This window comes from Epinephelus fuscoguttatus, linkage group LG5, assembly GCF_011397635.1.
Source record: "Epinephelus fuscoguttatus linkage group LG5, E.fuscoguttatus.final_Chr_v1".
In the NCBI taxonomy this organism is placed as follows: domain Eukaryota; kingdom Metazoa; phylum Chordata; class Actinopteri; order Perciformes; family Serranidae; genus Epinephelus; species Epinephelus fuscoguttatus.
The window spans coordinates 6645377-6663167 of NC_064756.1; the positions used below are offsets into that span (position 1 = coordinate 6645377).

Below are 17791 nucleotides of genomic sequence, written 5' to 3' on the forward strand. Positions count from 1 at the left end.
AATCCTCCTTTTCTCAGTCAGAGATCAAGGTGATCCTGCTGACTTTATCTGGGTATTTCAAAACACTGGCAGGGTGGATCACTTTGATCCCAATCTGACTGGATACGGATTTCCAAATCTCACGACTCCGCCTCCGGATCTGAAACGTTTCCCCTTTAGGGGCGTGGCTTACGATTATGACGCGTTGCGCTCTGTCTCTATGGTGGACTATTTCATGAAAGGAGCAGTTGGTAGCACAGATTTCACAACAAAATGTAAATTTACCGTTACCTAATGTGTAGCGTTTTTAAGACCATACGAAGGCCACCCACCATCTGATGTGAGCCAACTATTTGAATTGTCACCTACTTAAAACGTGGGCGTACCGATCTTTAATTGAGCCGAGGTCATGCTAACAGTAGCTAACGCGGCTCCATTGACTGGCTTTGTTGGTGTATTTTGCGGTCTATGGCTTAATTTAAAAGGGAATTAATCTGAAGTACGTCATACATAAACTCTTTAAACACCAACCTGTTCAGAGTTTGACGTTATGTTATTGCCAATGTTGTTTATTATATAGCGATGATGTGAAGGTGCTGAAGAAGACTCCAGTGACACCGTCCTGCTTGCATAATGAAAAGGTTTATTACAAGTAACACAGCATCTATCAAGCATCTAGAATGCTTGGAGAGGGTTCGATGCCAATATGAACTGCTCTGGAAAACAGTCCCAAATTCCCTGCTTATATAGACCTGGTGGTGTTTGTGAAATGTGAGACAAAGTCAAACAGACAACAGAGGGTCACCCTAGTTGGACATCACCCATCTTTAAACCTGGGCCATAAATATCTTCTCTGACCCTAACCATATATGTTGTTTTTGACCCTAACCATATATGTTGTTTTTGACCCTAACCATATATGTTGTTTTTGACCCTAGGCCCCTTACTGGTCATCTATTCCAAACCTTCAGAGCGAATGATAATACACTACACCAACACAACGGACTTTAAAAAAAAAAATAAATAAAAAATTACATGTGTGCAGAGCAGACTGTTGTAGTATTGGAAAAATACACAGTACTAGTATGTATTATGCGGTTCATTCAGAAGTGTCAGAGCACTGATTTGTTGTCCATGTGCTTATTATGTTAATCCCTGTGTTGTTTCTTGCACTCTATGTAAAGAAAATAATGTGCTATACAAATAAATTTGCTTTCCATTGCATTTCCTTGCCTTTGTCTGACCACAAACATATGTTGGATGTTTTGGGACAAACAAGTTACAATGTTAGGTGAAACTAGACGTTGAGAAATAGGTCTGTATTTGTTACTCTTATTTACAGCAGTTTCAGGAAGTATGACCAAACAATATTTTTCTATGCTTGAAATTACTTACAACTAAAACACTAATTTAGATTAAGTGTAACAAACATCTTGAGTATCAATATCTAGGAGAAGTGGAGCTGAGGCTTTGTCAAATCCACCTCTGAGGTGGGATCCAAATAATCCTGAAATTTGCTATCAAATTGATCCAGATCTCTGCCTTAACATTTGAAATACCCAAATGCAGCCTTTATCTGGATTAAAGGGAGGATTGGATTACCAGATCTGAATCCTAATCCTCAGGATCAGGATCCTCTTGATCTGTGTTGAAATACCCAGTTTTCAGATCAGATCAGGATTTAATCCAATCCGACCAGGATAATCCTATCAGATCACTTTGAAATACTGGGCCCAGGTGATTCGTTCACCAGGTGATTCATCACGTGGTAGGCAGTCCCTCCCTGCACCCTGGCTGCCTCACGAATCGTGACTGATTCATCGTTCGCACGGACTGAACCGGCAGTTCCACTCCCGGCCTGCACACTCGCTGCTGAGCTCAACTGAACTGAGAAATGAACGAATAAGTTCCGGAAGTGATTCAGTTCAGTACGTTCACTCAACAGATTTGTTCTTTTAAACGATTCGTTCGCGAACGACACAACACTACTGTAAGGTGTGGACACCCAGTGGAAATGAAATGAACTGCTGACTGTGATCACTCTGCTGATGGAAGATTGAGACAGACTCAAGTCATCACTGCTGCATTTTTCCAGTTTTCCAAATATCTCAATGTTGTGATCATTTTGTTTCTGGCGTTATAGCGTTAGGTGTGAAATGTGTGTGCATATCCCTAATGAGACTGACCACAAATATTACACCTGCATGACCTATTTACTCACTCTCATCCAGTGTTTAGAGAATATACTTCGTCTTTCTGTCATTTTCTCCTCTTATTAAGATACTCTTAACCTTCTTGCCAAGTCCTCCTCCCTACTCCTAACAGCTTTATCAGTTTTAACTTATCTTTATAAGGACCTAGTCTTAACTTTAAGGGGAACTTCTAAGAAAACGTCACAAGAATTTCGTCACTAGGAGTGACTGTTAGCCATAGGGAGCTTTGTGAATACAGCCCTGGAGTCAGGAGATGATTAGCTTAGCTTAGCATGAACTCTGGAAGCAGGCTCAAACAGCAACGTTCAAACAAGGTCCTGCCGGCAACTCTAAAGCTCACAGCTAGACACACTGTATTCTACATGCTGTAACTTTTTCAATTCTGACTGAGTGCAGATTATACAGTGTGTGAATTAAAGAGCTTTAGATGTGCTGGTAGACAGAATTGAATCCTTCTGACTGCAGGTATTTTTGAGAGCATGTTGAATGCTAACAAAAGAAACTACGGCTACCCTGACCTATAAAGCCACAAAGGAAACTAAAGTGGCACAACAAAGCGTGGCAATGTCTTCTCACTGAATCTGCAGAGCATGCAAATTACCTTCTGCAGTATTCATCTTACAAAAGTGTCTCTCAACTTGTCTTTGTTGACTTTTGGGCCTTAAAAGCAACTGTGTGATGCTGCCAAAACCTTGAACTCAAAGAATATCACAAAACAGAAATTAATGAAACACCCAGTCCATCTTGAAGGAATAATTCAATGCTTATTTTTTGAGAGAAAACTAAGGAGATACCGCTCTTGTGTCTGTGTGCTACATACAGATCTGGAGTCAGGAGATTAGCTTAGTTTAGCTTAGCTTATCTTAGCATAAACTCTGGAGGCAGGCTCAAACAGCAACGTTCAAACAAGGTCCTGCCAGCAACTCTAAAGCTCACAGCTAAACACACTGTTATCTACATGGTGTAACTCTTTGCCTTACTGACTGAGTGCAGATTATACAGTGTGTGAATTAAAGAGCTTTTAGTAGTAGACAGAGTTTTGAACTTTGGACAAAGCCAGGCCTGCTGTGTCACACTGTTTCCACTGTTTATGCTTCGCTAAGCTGAACGTCTCCCTGCTCCAGGCACATACTGAACACACAGACATGAGACTCCTGGTGATCTTCTCTTCTCACTCTCAGAAAATTGTACTTAAATCAATATCTATCTTTGTCTGAGCTGATCCAACAGCATACGGTCAAGTTGCATGAGAGAACCATGACGTTACTGAGCACCAGTTGGTAAACATGATACCAAAGACAATTTCATTAGCGTATAAAAAGTAAGCAGTGGCCACACAAAACTAATAGAAGTATTCACAACATGTGGGTCAAAAATTACAGATGGAGACGCAACAGCTTCCAACTTTGTCGACGTTTGAAGTTGCATAAAGTCGTCAAATTCTGTCGCTTCGTCAGCGATTTCGGCGTCAGACACCAACGCCAAAATCCACCTTACACGGCTGTGACTCCAGTTTGTAATGCAGCTTTTTCCTTTTGTACAGCACTTTGCTCAACGTGAGCTGCTGTTGAATGTGCTTTATAAATAAATCTGAGTTGAGAACCTTTCGTGTTGTTATGATACGCTGCTGGTTGGGTGGAAGACACCTGTCGTGGCAGAATGGTATGTTGACAGGTGGTGTCAGTTCATAACACAGCTGGACGGCATCTGCGTGATACAAGAACAGCTGATGTCGGATGAAACGCTGCAGGTAACGACATAATATAAAGAGCTGGGAGCCCAGTGTTCACTTCCTGTATGAATGTGGAGACAAACCACGATGGGGTTTTTTCTAAACCTAAGCACAGGTTTTTGTTGACTTCCTGATGTTGGTTGTGGCGTCCTGGAACATCAACAGCTGACACAGGAGGACACCTAGCATGTTATATGTAGACGTGAAAGCCCACTGACAAAGCGGTGACATGTGACGACTTGGGACAAGAATGTAAATTAACAGCTGAGTAACTTTCCGTAAAACTTGTTGAACAAATAAATACAGATTTTAAAAAGCATTCATGATTTTTGTAGATTCAATATATTATTACTCTTTTGTTAAAATGGCATCATATTTGGTGAAGTGTGCAATATGACTTGTTCAGGATTTGAAACTTTAAGTTTAGGATTTGAGACTTGACTTGGGACTTGCAAAATGATGACTTTGTTTCACATAGCTGCATACATCAGATCCATCAAACTGACTCTATAGCTAAGACCTCTGTGTGATGTCTCAGGGTTCTGTGAGAGCTGTACGTTACACATTACACATTAACATGGCTGACATAACTGCCAGAGCCTCGTCGGGTCAGTGACCTCAGCGTTTTTACATATTCTGACAGAAATGTGAAATAAAACCTGCCCCTTGACCTCAGACTATGCTGCGTTCAGCGGGGCATCATCTATATATTGCTTAATAGTTTTGAAACCTGTGATGTGGAATCTCACCTGAGCTACGATAAGCAGGGAAGCATCTCTCTGTTTGAGGGCTCCACTGAACCAGGAACCAGACTGCTGGGGATGAATCAAGAAGGCTGTCCTGGAAATCTTGGAGTTTGGAAATAGAGACATCTGCATCATCAGCTCCTGAGTGTGTGTTCTCTTCAAGTTGTAAGTTATCCTTTGTTTTTGTCCATTTAAATCAAAAGCTTTCCTCATTTTTTCAGTTGTGTCACTGTCAGTTTCCACAACTTTCACAAAAAGCAATCCAGATTCATTACATACATATATTGTGTCATACTTTTATCGCTCCATTATTATCTACAGTGTGGAGATTTGGGGAAATACAGAACAATAAAATCAAACTTTTAAGCTACAGCAGAGAGCCGTGAGAATCATAAACACAGTTGATTATCGTGAACCAACCAACAAATGACTCATAAGATGACTCATAAGATGCTTCCAGACCAGAGTCCAGAGGTTGTGTCAGTACGAAATAAGAGGAACTTTTATGATCACAAAAACTAAGATTAAAACAAATGCAAAACAAAGACAACGTCCAAGGAGTTAATCTGTGGAATAGTTTGTAAAGAAAATAAAAATGTGTAAAACACTTCATAGATTAGGTATTTTAGGTATTAGGTTTTGTACTACTAAGAGAATAGTACAAAACTGTTCATGCAGAAAGAGTAAGTGCAATAAGCTAAGGCTGGGGGTAGACAACCTGCGGCTATGGAGCCATATGCAGCTCTTTAGGCCCTCTCTTGTGGCTCTCGGTGGCTTTGACAAAAAAAAAAAAAAAGAAATAAATAAATAAACTAGTCCATACCCATTGAGTGCACAGTTGCCCACATACAGTTTCACATGGTGTGTGTTTGGGATACAGGTCATAGGAAATTGCATATTAAATACTCAATTGAACCCATTAAGAAGAGCAATGTATTCAAGAGTTTTTGTGAATTTGTCGCATTTTAGCCATTTTTCTGTTGTTATAGCGCCACCCAGTTGCCAATTAGAGTTAAATTTCTCCAGTCACCTAGAGGCGTCCTGTTCTACATATCTACCAAGTTTAGTAAAAATCCATATGGCGGTTAGGCCTAGATAAGAAATGAGCTCTCTAGCGCCCCCATTTTGTTTGATGGGGTCAATAATGGAGGGGTCCCCTCAGATTATGTGTGGTCATATGCCTACAAAGTTGCGTGGTGATGGGTGAAACCCTTGAGATGTTCTACACCTTTATGTGATGAGCCACGCCCTCCACAATATTCATTGCCTTATAGAAGCTCAGTTTTAGTAAGTTTTCCAACTTTTGCCAAGAGGGAACTTTAGATATTGCTCCCTAGATTATGTTCACCCAGTTTCATGCAGATCGCTCAAACTTCCTAGGAAGAGATCCATTTGAAGTGTTTTTCAAAAAATTCAAAGTGGTGGAAAATCTATATAAGCGGAAGTTATGGGTTCTTGATGCAAATGTGTTCCTCGTGAGGAGAGGCATCTCTGTGCAAAGTTTCATGTCTCTACGACATACGGGGCATGAGATATGCCCATTCAAAGTTTGACATTTCAATGGGTTGCTATAGCGCCCCCCTTTGGCCAATTGATGTAATATTGCTTCATTGGCATCCTCCCATGACCCTCTACCACTGTGCCAAATTTCACAAGGATTGACCAAGTCAGTGAGGAGAAAAACGTGGAACAGAGACACACACACACACACACACACACACACACACACACACACACACACACAGAGTTTTCATCATTATACAGTAAGATATATCATATTCTCCAAGGGTGAAATTTGTAGCCTGTGCACTGAATTAAAAAAAGTAATTAACATCTCATCAGTTAAAATGTGCGTCACGTCTCTACGACCTGGCATCTTTTGCTAATCCTCAACAGCGGTGGTAGTCTTGAGTCTCCCTAGCTGGATTAGCATTAGCTTCCAAATCCATTTAAGTGAAAGTCTTACAGAATTTAATAGTGGATTGCCAGATTAGTTTGCTTTCACCACCAGCGCTGCGACGTTAAAGTGTCAAATAATCATAAACAGCCCATCGCAGAGGAGTCATCTTGTGGTAAAACATATTTTTAATGCTGACAGGCTAATTTAGACTAAATACGCAGTGTTGTCATAAGGCTCAAATATGTTTTGTGTTTTTAATTTGTTATTATCATTGTTGGCTGATGGCTCTTTTGATAGTAAAAGTTGCTGACCCCTGACCCCCTGACCTCTGCTGATCATGTTGGGGTCTTGGGTGTGCAGGAGCCTATCCCAGCTGACATTGGGTGAGAGGCAGGGTTCACCCTGGACAGGTCACCAGACTATCACAGGGCTGACACATAGAGACAGACAACCATTCACACTCACATTCACACCTACGGACAATTTAGAGTCACCAATTAACCTGCTTGTCTCTGGACTGTGGGAGGAAGCTGGAGTACCCCCAGAAAACCCATGCTGACTCAGGGAGAACATGCCCTGCATAGAGGAACTCCCCCACCCTGGGTTCAGACATTGTGTGTGTATTTGAATTGTCGCCTACAAGTTGGAAAATAACAAAACTAAACTAAACCCAGCTCATCTCAGCCAAAGCAGTTATAATGAAATACAATAGATAAAATGTCGCAGCTAAGTAAACATAACATTATGTAATGTAATTATTCTGCCGTTAGCTTCGACTACAAGCAAATGTATAAAGCAGTTTCTTCTGTCAGGAAAATGAAACCCTTTTTTTTTTCTTGTGGCTTTTACTTTCATTTCTTGCAGCCTATAAAAGCTCTCTGTGTACTTTGTATGCCGGGCACAGAGAAAGCTGGACGAGTGGGACTAAAGACTTTTTTCAGGTGAGCTGCAAAACGATTTAAAAAAGATAAAGGATACTTTTAACAATAGAAATGAAGACTTGTGTTGTTGAGTGTGTTTTTGTTGATGAAGTGCAGCTTTAAGTTTGAGTTTAGGATCCCTCTGAATGAGCACTCTCAGGTCAGATATTGAAATGAGTGAAGATGGAGGAAATGAGGTATGCTGATGACTAGTATACCCTCACTAATCTGATTTGTTCAGTGTGGTTGACTCTCGAGCCGGTGTGGGAAAATATTTCTGGAAGACCTGAGGAGCCACACAGTCCCCTCATTAAAATTACGTTGTGTGCAATTTCACACATACCACGCTTCCAGGTTTTCCAGGCTGCTTTCGTATGGACACAGAAGGCATAGAAAGTTTAGCTTTATCAGGGACTCGGTCATTTCTCCTCAGTCATGAATAGGCTTATGACAACTTACAAGACGTTGCCTTTGGCTGAGGTGAGTGGAATACAGATAGTCTGACCTCGTCTTAGTCTCCTCTCATTTTAGATTATTCACTTAATGCAATTAACTGAAACAATTTATCACATTTGGACCAAATCCAATGTATTTTTTCTGCATTTTTAGAAAGAAATTTTTTAATCTGTGTAGTTCTGCTGAATGTTTAACCAGTATTTGTTCACATAATACTGCCTGAGCATTTCCTCCTAAATATGTAACATGTTTGTGTGTCATAGGTTTCCTTCTCCTCTGATAGTGTCAGCATCAACAGCAGAAGGAAGAAGTCAGGACTGTGGAGCTCCATTACCAAGATGATCCCTCACATGGCTCTGTGCAAGTTCTGTAAGTATCAGATAATCTGTAATGACATTATACATTCATTTAATAGTTAATTTAATACAGTTTGGCATGTAATTGGATACAACCATAATAAAATCTGCATCATGGAGCAGAAAACTGATGGTGCAATACAAGTGGATTACAGAGCCTCAGATCTGCTCAGAGTTGTGATTCAGTTGTTTGTGAGCTCAGCAGTGAAGAAAAGTGGAAGCTGGTGCTTACTCAGCCATCACTTGTGGTCTTTCCCCGTCTCAGCTGAAGGTCGAGTGTGTGAGATTTAGGGGGATTTGGTGACGTCCAGTGGTGAAATTCAGATTGCAGCCAGCTGAAACTTCTCCCAGCTATTATTTCTTCAGTGTTCATTGTTCAGGAGGTTTTACCAGCAGCTGAATTATCCACAGAGGTCTCCTCCTCTCCAAAACAAACAGACCAGATGATTAAAACCGTGAAAAACACTGAATAAAGCAGTTTCATGTTACAAATCAGTGCATTTATGATGCTGCTCAGAGACAGAAGGCTCAACCCTTTTCTCTTTTAAGTTACTGTGTGCTCACTTTTCTCTGGTCCAGACGTTCAGGAGGTTTTTACTGTGAGCCGAATTATCCACAGAGGTCTCCTCCTCTCCAAAACAAACAGACCAGGTGATTTAAATCACTGGAAAGACCGAATAAAGCAGTTTCATGTTGCAAATCAGTGCTTCTCAGAAGCTGTTTGGTATCTCGGAGACGGGCGGCTCACCTCAACATGCACACGTGTGCTCACCCCGTTTCTCTTTTGTTAATGTGCGCTGACCTTTTTCTGATCCAGACTTTCAGGAGGTTTTTAGCATGAGCTGAATTATCCACAGAGGTCTCCTCCTCTCCAAAACAAACAGACCAGGTGATTTAAACTAGTAAAAACGGAGACAAACACAGTTTCACGCTACAAATCCATGTGTTTCCTACGCAATTTGGCTTGTCGCTGCAGGTGCTAGCCCAACACATGCTCGTGAGCAGCAGCATGAGGACACATTAGCCTGTTGCTCCACAGAGATAACTTTTCTTTCATGTAGATAATGTAAAGTCTTCTGCTAATTCATTGTGAACAGCTATAACAATATAGTAAGCTGTGTTGAAAATTTAAAGTTACTTTTTGCAATGTTTGGTGCAAAAAGCTGAGAAAAATTTGTTCAGCCTCGTGGTCATGATAGTAGCCATGCTAATGGCGGTGATAACCACCTCAGAGCAAGCAGTGCTGGTGAGAATAGACACCACGGACAAGTAAGTGGACGTGAAATCACAGGAACTGCACAACATGGTTGACTCTCTGTCCACTAACTAAAAAGATGTGATCACCTTTTTTCCTTCAATATCATAAGATCCAGACATTCAGGAGGTTTTTACCGGGGGCTGAATCACCCACAAAGGTCACCTCCTCTCCAAAACAAACTGACCAGGTGATTTTAAGTGCCAGAGACACTGCATAAAGCAGTTTCATGTTACAAATCAGTGGAGCTCTGCCGCTGCTCATTGCAGTAATAAGTAAGAAGCTCTTCTTACTACGTTGGCCGATGCGAAAACACAAAAAGGCAAATGTTCCGATGTGAAGCCAGTGTTTGTTTGAACATACTGGGCTACTGTAGAAACATGGCAGTGCAACATGGCAAAAAAGAAAACATACTTATTCTATTATATCTCTGCCAATATATCGCCCTAAATCCCACACACTGGTCCTTTAAAGTCTGAATGTTGGGAATATTCCTCCTCTTCTGAATTTGCCTCCTGATGCTTTGAATTAATCTCTTACGTTGATATTTCTCCGTCAGTTCCTCTGGTTCTCGTCGGGGTTGTGGTGTTTGCTGTGAGTGGGATTTTTGGAGACCCTCTGTACGAGTGCCTCCAAGACACCGACTACAGTGAGCTCCTCGACATTGTGGATAGAGGACTTCCTGCCGCTAAGACACCGCGCCATGTAGCAATCATTGGCGGGGGCATCGCTGGACTGACTGCTGCAAAGTTTTTAGAAGACGCTGGACATAAGGTGAAGTCTTTTATAGTGAGGAAATAACGACTAAAAAAGATGCTGTGCAGTGTTTCTAACATGATGATGTGTCCCTGTGTACAACAAGGTGACCATAATAGAAGCCAGTAACCGTATTGGGGGACGTGTGGAGACCTTCAGGAACATTAAAGAAGGCTGGTATGCAGAAATGGGCGCCATGAGGATCCCCAGCTTTCATAAGTGAGTCTCTTTCAACTGTCTGCTGTGCCATAATGTGACAGTGACATGAGTGCATTGATGATTTAACACAACCGGAGATCTCCTTCGCACTAGGCACACAAGAGTTTTCAGTTCTGCAATCTCACCACTAGATGCCACTAACCCCTACACACCAGATCTTAAAGTACACCTTTGAAGTACTTGTACTTTTATTTTCAAAAATCAGTGGGAAATACTGTACTTTTTAAGTCCGCTCGACAGCTATAGATAAAGGTGACATAGTGTTTTCTGATAACCAGTGTCAATGCCAATAGATTGTAAATAAATGGATTCTGGTCTGGATGCCCCACAGCCCCGATTTTAAGCTCTTTGCTTTCCACATGACTTAAACTGCTCACTAAGATTATGAAGCAGGTGATGCTGCAGAAAGATACAGTGCACACCAGCACCAATTGGCAACACATTCTCAGTCCGATCTCGTCACATATCGAGGTTTGGTCGTGGACTTTCCTCCACGCTCAGATACGGCGTGCAAGGTACCTTGGGTGCGTTTGTTGTCGACATTCTGGGACACCGTGTCAAGTTCTGCCTATTACATAGAATGTCTTCTTTCAAAATACACTTCCGTTTTCACAGGGAATGTAACATTTACATACAGTCTCTTTCAAAATAAAAGCACTACGTCGGTACAACAAATTGACGTTTGTTTTAATTCAACCATTAATGCAAGTGGTTGGGTTTAGGAAAAAAGAACAGTTGTCCTGCCGCGTTTCCCCCTGGCGCCACCAACAGATTTTTTGTCAGAGTCCGCCGGATTTTGGCGACTTCGGAGTGAGACCGGGTCGCTACCAAGTCGGTCATTACTGATGTATGAATTATGACTGTTTTAGTAATTATTATGACACAAAGTGGTACCCAAATTTACTTACTTACAAGTAATAACAATCCAATAATAATATTAACAAATTTTACTTTTGATACCAACACAATTTGAATAAAAGGCTATTGCTGTAAAAGTTGGAATACTTAATTTGTAACTGAGTGTTTTTTTAAGTGTGGTATTGCTTCTTTCACTCAAAAAAAATCACGTTCCTCCTCAAAAATGAATCAAGAGGCAGTCACTGCACTGCCATTTTCTCTCCTCAAATGTTTTCAGAAACATATTTCAGACCAGTGATTCCCAACTGGTGGGTTGCAGTCCAAAAGTGGGTTGCGGATCTATTCTGAATGGACCAAAAGTGACTTGCCTTAAAGTCTCGGCAGTCTTGTCCTTTTTGCCTTAACCCTCTGGAGTCACCAGACATGCAGGTGCGTCCAAACACATGACCGATTTAGGATAACGTAGCAGCCAGACGCAGCCTTGTTGAGTCTCCGTTTCAACTTGTGTCGAAAGTCCGTACTTCAAACTATATACCAGTTTTAAATTGTGTTGATAGGCCCAGTAAAACCAGATTTATGATAAATAATTCACGCCATGCTTTTCCTGAATATTGTCGTCATGTTTGGCGCAGGAACAAACGGTAAAAACAGGCTATTCTAATTTTATGTCCAATGTGTTAATACAATATGTGAGAATGAAAAAATAACTCTAAAGTCACACAGGTGAGGTTGTGCTGAAAAAAATGACACCAAACAAGACAAGGTAGACTGTTTATAAGGTGAAATTTAAAGGTAAAATCAAAAGTAATCAAAAACGGCCGATTATGCCCTTGACCCCAAAGGGTTAAAGGAACAATGTACAATCGATCAATCGTATCTATTCACACATCTCTTGCATATATAAAATAATTAATACACAATATCTGTTCCACAGAATTCTGCTTTCCTTTGCCTCCAAATTACAAATTCCCCTGAACCCATTCATCCAAGACGACATCAACACCTACTTTTTGGTGAATGGATTGCTACATAAAACCTATACTGTGGAAAACAACCCTGCTGTGCTCAACTACAGCCTGAACCAAAGGGAGAGGGGGAAGTCAGCTGCTCAGCTCTTCAGTGAGGCGCTCTGGAAGGTTTGTATACATTCATATGTCTTTATTATGTTTGCATATATTCATATTTTTAAGGATGGTGCACAACGATAAAGACGTGATTTTGCCATATTGCAATCTGTGCACAGGTGAGGGATGACGTCAAGGCGATCGGCTGCAGTGCCATGTTGGATAAATATGATTCCTACACAGTGAAGGTAAAGATTTATTTATTCTGACTTTGTCACACAGGTTATGGTTTGAATCTGATGAAACATTTACCAGCTTACATTTGACTGCTGACAGGAATATCTGGTGAAGGAGGGCAACCTGAGCCGAGGTGCCTTGAGGATGATCGGGGACATCCTGAATGAAAACAGCCTCTTCTACACGTCACTGATAGAGATGCTGTACATACAGGCGGACATCAGCGACAGTGTTGAGTAAGAACTGTTCATTTTAGCCTTTTATCATGTGTCTAGCAGCCTGAAGACCGATGGGAAAAGTTTCAGTGAGATGCAAACTACAACCTCACCACTAGATGTCACTAAACCCTGCACATAAATCTTTAATGATGTTTTGTGATTAAGAGGTTTTTATTGTGTTTTATTTTTCCAGGTACTTTGAAGTGACAGATGGTTTTGACCACCTCCCGAAGGCTTTCTTTCAGATGTTAAACGCCACGATCCTCCTTAACTCCAAGGTCAAGCTCATCAACCAAACAGGTGGCAGCAATGTGACGGTAACGTACCAGGACTGGCGTAATGCAGGCTCCCTGACCAACCTAACAGTGGACTATGCCCTGGTTACAGCCTCAGCCAAGGCCACTGTCTTCATTGACTTCCAGCCCCCTCTCTCCGGGGACAAGATGGAGGCCCTGCGCTCAGTTCATTACGCCAGCTCCACCAAGGTGGTGCTCAGCTTCAGGGAGCGGTTCTGGGAGAAAGAGGGCATCAGAGGAGGGAAGAGCATCACAGACAGGCCCGCTCGCTTCATCTACTACCCCAGCCACAGCTTCCGCGGTACAGCTGCAGGGGCCCTCCTGGCGTCCTACACCTGCTCTGATGACTCCACCCTCTTCCAAGGGCTGAGCGAGGTGGAGCTGATGGCCGTGGTCCTGGAGGACTTGGTGAAGATCCACGGAGAGCACATCAGGCCTCTGTGCACAGGGGGGCTGGTGAAGAAGTGGGGCTTGGATCCTTACAGTCTGGGAGCCTTCGCCCTGTTCACGCCCTACCAGCAGGGACACTACGCCAGAGAACTGTTCCAGAGGGAGGGACGGGTGCACTTTGCAGGAGAACACACAGCAATGCCACATGGGTGGATTGAGACTGCCATGAAGTCTGCACTCAGGGCAGCTAAAAATATTAACAGCCTTACAGTTTAGTTTCATGTGTAGCAAATATTTTGCTTTCATATGTTCCTTTGTCATCAATGATTGTCTAACACATTGGTTTTATCTTATAAATACTGGTGTATCATTAACCCCCCTTTATAGCCCATTTTAGGGCCGACATCACACTGATGTCAGTTTGTTAGCTGGAGGTGCAGCTGCCTCTCCCCCACAGGGCTGTAGGCTACACAGGAGTCTTAAAATGTGTTTGTCTTGTTGTGTTATTGGGAGCCAGAATAGAAGGAGTCATGGCTCAAAACCAGCCGCCACTGCCCGTCAACAAAAACAAAGACGGTTAAATGTGATAAGACCAAAGGACTGGACGGAGGCCATCATCAAAAATGCTCACATGTGCAGCGCACACTTCATATCAGGTTAGGGAGAAAGTATTTCCTGTTGTAGGGATGAATAACGTGATGTGTATGAAGGGTTATCATGTCCACCTCATCAGAAACTGGGGAGGGATTAAGAGGAAAAAATCAGCATTAGCTAACATTAGCTTCAGTAGCAAAACAAAATGGAGCCATTCAAGTGTCGTCCTCCTTTGTAAGACTGGCTTCCTGTGACATCATCCATCCACTGAGTGAGAGCATACGGGTCGGCCAGTCTGGTCCCGTTGGTCAGTGTTTACTTATTCAAGTAACACTGGCGGTCCCGGAGAGTGAGTGACCTGACATGGTGCGTTGGTAAATTCAGTCTGACGCTCTACACTAAAATGAGAGCCCTGTTGGTGGAAGAAACATTATAGTTCTATATGGTTGAACGAACGATTAAGTTAGTCGCACATTCACTCTGCTCGGCACTTTGATGCTCCGTACAATCCGACAGCGCTCTGATGTTTTTTGTGTTATGTGTATTTTAGGTCTATCTGTTGACCAGCACAACAAGGCTTGTCTATCGGCAGCCCATAAACTGACTTCCTGAAGAGAAACTGAGATTAGCAGAAATATGACTTAATAATAATGATTTGCAGGACTTTACTATTACATGGTGTTTATGATGTTTCAGGGAATTTTCCATGACCTTCTGCTGTAACAGAACACAGGATATTTAAACTCTGAATTAGAGCTGCAATTAACAGTTATTTTCAACACTGATAAATCTGCTGAGTGCAATTGTACAATGAATTGTTTGGTGTATAAAATGTCCGTTCATTTCTTTTTAAATTCAACAAGCAATGTGTCGTCTTTTAGCAGTATACCGAAAGCAGCAGGCAGACCTGAGTACACTTTATATGTTTATTTACTGCAAGTAATATCGTTAAAACAATAATCAACATTATTGCATTTCACATACTTTCCTCATATTGTTTGACGCTATACGCCAATGAATCATGTGATACTAATGATGTTTCAACATTCAGTGCAGCACCAGATTTAAATTGGTATTACACGAACATTTTTGCATCACGTCAGAGATGTTCTGGGATTTTTAGGAATTTATTTTACACAACAGCCAAAATGATGTATATTCAAATTGTTCTCAAACATCCTGTTAATTCCAAACTATTTCCAGTCCTGGAAAACAGTTTATCTAATTTCATTTCAGATGGATCACAGACAGGATGGTGAACATGAGCACGCTGCCTCACTTTACTCATGTCACATTACATGATTTCTCAAACAGGTACGTCTTGCATCTTTGGAGCTGCAGCCATGCACAGTTCCCCATTCCCCGGCGCCACCAGTCAAATGCTTAAACAGTCAATAACCACGTCCTCTTCACATCGTCTCCCATCAGCGTGTTTGAGATACAAAACATCTTATTAATATCATTTCACAGTCCGATTGGCATCTGCAGTCCTTCATCAATGAGCGCCCTTCTGCACCATCTGTGTGAAGCGGTTGGTGATGGTCAGGGTGGTGTCAATGAATCGCTCCACGCAGCTCACCAGGCATGTCTCTGTGCGGTAGTCCAGCTTCGAGCCCGGGCTGTCCACACACTTGTCCCAGCAGACGTCAGTGAAAGTGTGCACCTGGAAGAAATATGAAAACTTTATTAATTACTCACAGCATGTCAGCATCACAGAAGCATGATGTAGGGCTGGGCGATATAACAACTCTGTACAATATATCAATATATTTTCAAGCAAGATATAGATTTAGACAATACTGTTTATATCGATATTACGTAATGCATACCAGTGTGCATCTCTCCTCTCTCACACTCTCCGCCCAGCTGTTGCATGTGCTTCACTAAATCATTCTGTAAGATGAATGAAGTTACTGCAGCAGCACACGAACACGACAGCGCTGCACTGCTAGTTTGTGTGTGAGGTGGCTCATAGCACGTCGCTGTTCTTCTTGGTAGATGTAGTCTATTTTGTGACATTGATGCAGGCGACAGATTAGTTTAAAAACGCAACAATAACAGAGACATTTGATATACATATAACGCGGACAAAGTGTCTCTGTCTCCTTCCCTCCCTCGGCCTCTCTGTTGATGCTCTGTGTACAGATGAAAACGTCTTTTTAATGCCCCCAACAAAGATTTTTAAATGTTTCAAACCTACGTGATACCTTTATACTCATGTTGTGTACAGAACGAATACAAACAGATACAAAACAAAAACGTACAACTGTAAAGTGTGTGTGTCCAGCTCCTATGGGGGGGGGAGAGGGGGGCTTTGGCATATCCGTGCCCAGGGGCCCGTTGATTGATAATCCGCCCCTGGAGGGACTGCTCGCTTCAGTATTTCCAACATGTAGCTAAATTAACAATTCGTATCATGTGTTCAGATCGTGTTTTACAACTTCCCTCGTCTTCATGTCAAACGGCAAATGAACCTTATAACAGTGTCCAGGGTAGTTTCTCTTACAGAGAGTGAGTATCTCGTGTCCCGACATGCTGGATACAGATTAGCATGGTTAGCATAGTTAGCATACACACCTGGGCCTGGAACTGTGCTTTCTGTTGCTCTATCGCGATCATACGCTGGAGCTCCGTCGCCTCTGCTTTCTCCGACGCACTGAAGTTATCAAAATTGTCCATGGCGTTATTTAATATGTACAGAATAACTCTGTATATCCGCTGACAGGCTGCTGAGAGGAGGTGACCTTCGGTTTCACCGGGACTGAGCGCTGCAGCGTCTCAAACTACGCTGATGTACAAACTATGTGACGGGTCTCACTCAGAGGCGGCTCCTCCCTGATTCATTTGGAGATCTGCGCGCGGGATGTGACGTAAGAGGTGACGCTCCCAAAGATATTTCATGTTTAACAGGAGCTAAATAAAAATAAAAATAAATTGATGATTAAAAAATGAATGTAAGCAAAAAAAAAAAAAAAAATGCTATTATATAAAAGGTAACCACACACTTAACTTAAATGGAGTCATTATAATAAATAAATGAATTTAGGGACTGTCCTTTATTTATCAATGGATTTTTTTTTTCATTTTGAACCTCGCTGAAGCTACAAATATCTTTCCTTGAGCTTCCCCAATAATTCATGACCCTTTCCACCACTATAAATTAGTTATTAAATTTTAAAACTTACATTTTGATGTTTGAAGGTTAGTTGAATGTAAGTTGCATGCTGGTTAGTTCATGCAAACAAAAACTATTTGGCCAAATTTTAAATGAGACCTAAAATCAAGTTATTTTGATGAAATATGACTATCTTATTTTTTTCTGATGGAAGCTTTCGTCACACATGCGTCCATGGACTGTCAGAATTTTTTTTTAAAATCCAAGCTAATCTATGTTTTTAATGTTTCTGGCTATGATAAATGGTGTAATTTTTGGGGATTTGGTCCCTTCCAATCATGCTTTATCATCTTGTTCCCCTCTGTGCATAACATAACATAACATTACTGAAGCTATACTTTGTTTCATTAAAGTTTATTTAAAATGCATTTAAATGTTCATGTCAGAAAAAAACAAATAATAAAATATGCAGTGCCTGTTTTAATGG

The 17791-nt window shown here is 41.6% G+C and overlaps 2 protein-coding genes across 2 annotated transcripts; one reads left to right on the plus strand and one right to left on the minus strand.

Annotated features, from left to right (window-relative positions):
* Positions 1-7493: 7493 nt before the first annotated feature.
* il4i1 (interleukin 4 induced 1) lies at positions 7494-14994 on the plus strand. The gene is made up of 8 exons (XM_049575497.1): positions 7494-7511; positions 8210-8315; positions 10117-10331; positions 10420-10532; positions 12325-12526; positions 12634-12702; positions 12791-12927; positions 13103-14994. Exons 2-8 carry the CDS (start codon positions 8285-8287, stop codon positions 13869-13871), a joined length of 1536 nt encoding a protein of 511 aa, XP_049431454.1. The 5' UTR covers positions 7494-7511; positions 8210-8284; the 3' UTR covers positions 13872-14994.
* Positions 14995-15101: 107 nt separating this feature from the next.
* Positions 15102-16987, minus strand: timm8b (translocase of inner mitochondrial membrane 8 homolog B (yeast)). The gene is made up of 2 exons (XM_049575527.1): positions 16767-16987; positions 15102-15852 (listed from the first exon to the last, which is right to left on the minus strand). The coding sequence occupies exons 1-2, from the start codon at positions 16866-16868 to the stop codon at positions 15685-15687; spliced, it is 270 nt and encodes an 89-aa protein (XP_049431484.1). The 5' UTR covers positions 16869-16987; the 3' UTR covers positions 15102-15684.
* Between the last annotated feature and the right edge of the window lie 804 nt (positions 16988-17791).

Coding starts and splice junctions, on each gene's coding strand:
- il4i1 (XM_049575497.1), top strand. CDS start 8,285: ATGATCCCTCACATGGCTCTGTGCAAGTTCT. Junction 12,527..12,633: donor TCAGTGAGGCGCTCTGGAAG/GTTTGTATACAT, acceptor ATCTGTGCACAG/GTGAGGGATGACGTCAAGGC. Junction 12,703..12,790: donor ATGATTCCTACACAGTGAAG/GTAAAGATTTAT, acceptor GACTGCTGACAG/GAATATCTGGTGAAGGAGGG.
- timm8b (XM_049575527.1), bottom strand. CDS start 16,868: ATGGACAATTTTGATAACTTCAGTGCGTCGGAGAAAGCAGAGGCGACG. Junction 15,853..16,766: donor AAGCACAGTTCCAGGCCCAG/GTGTGTATGCTA, acceptor TATTTCTTCCAG/GTGCACACTTTCACTGACGT.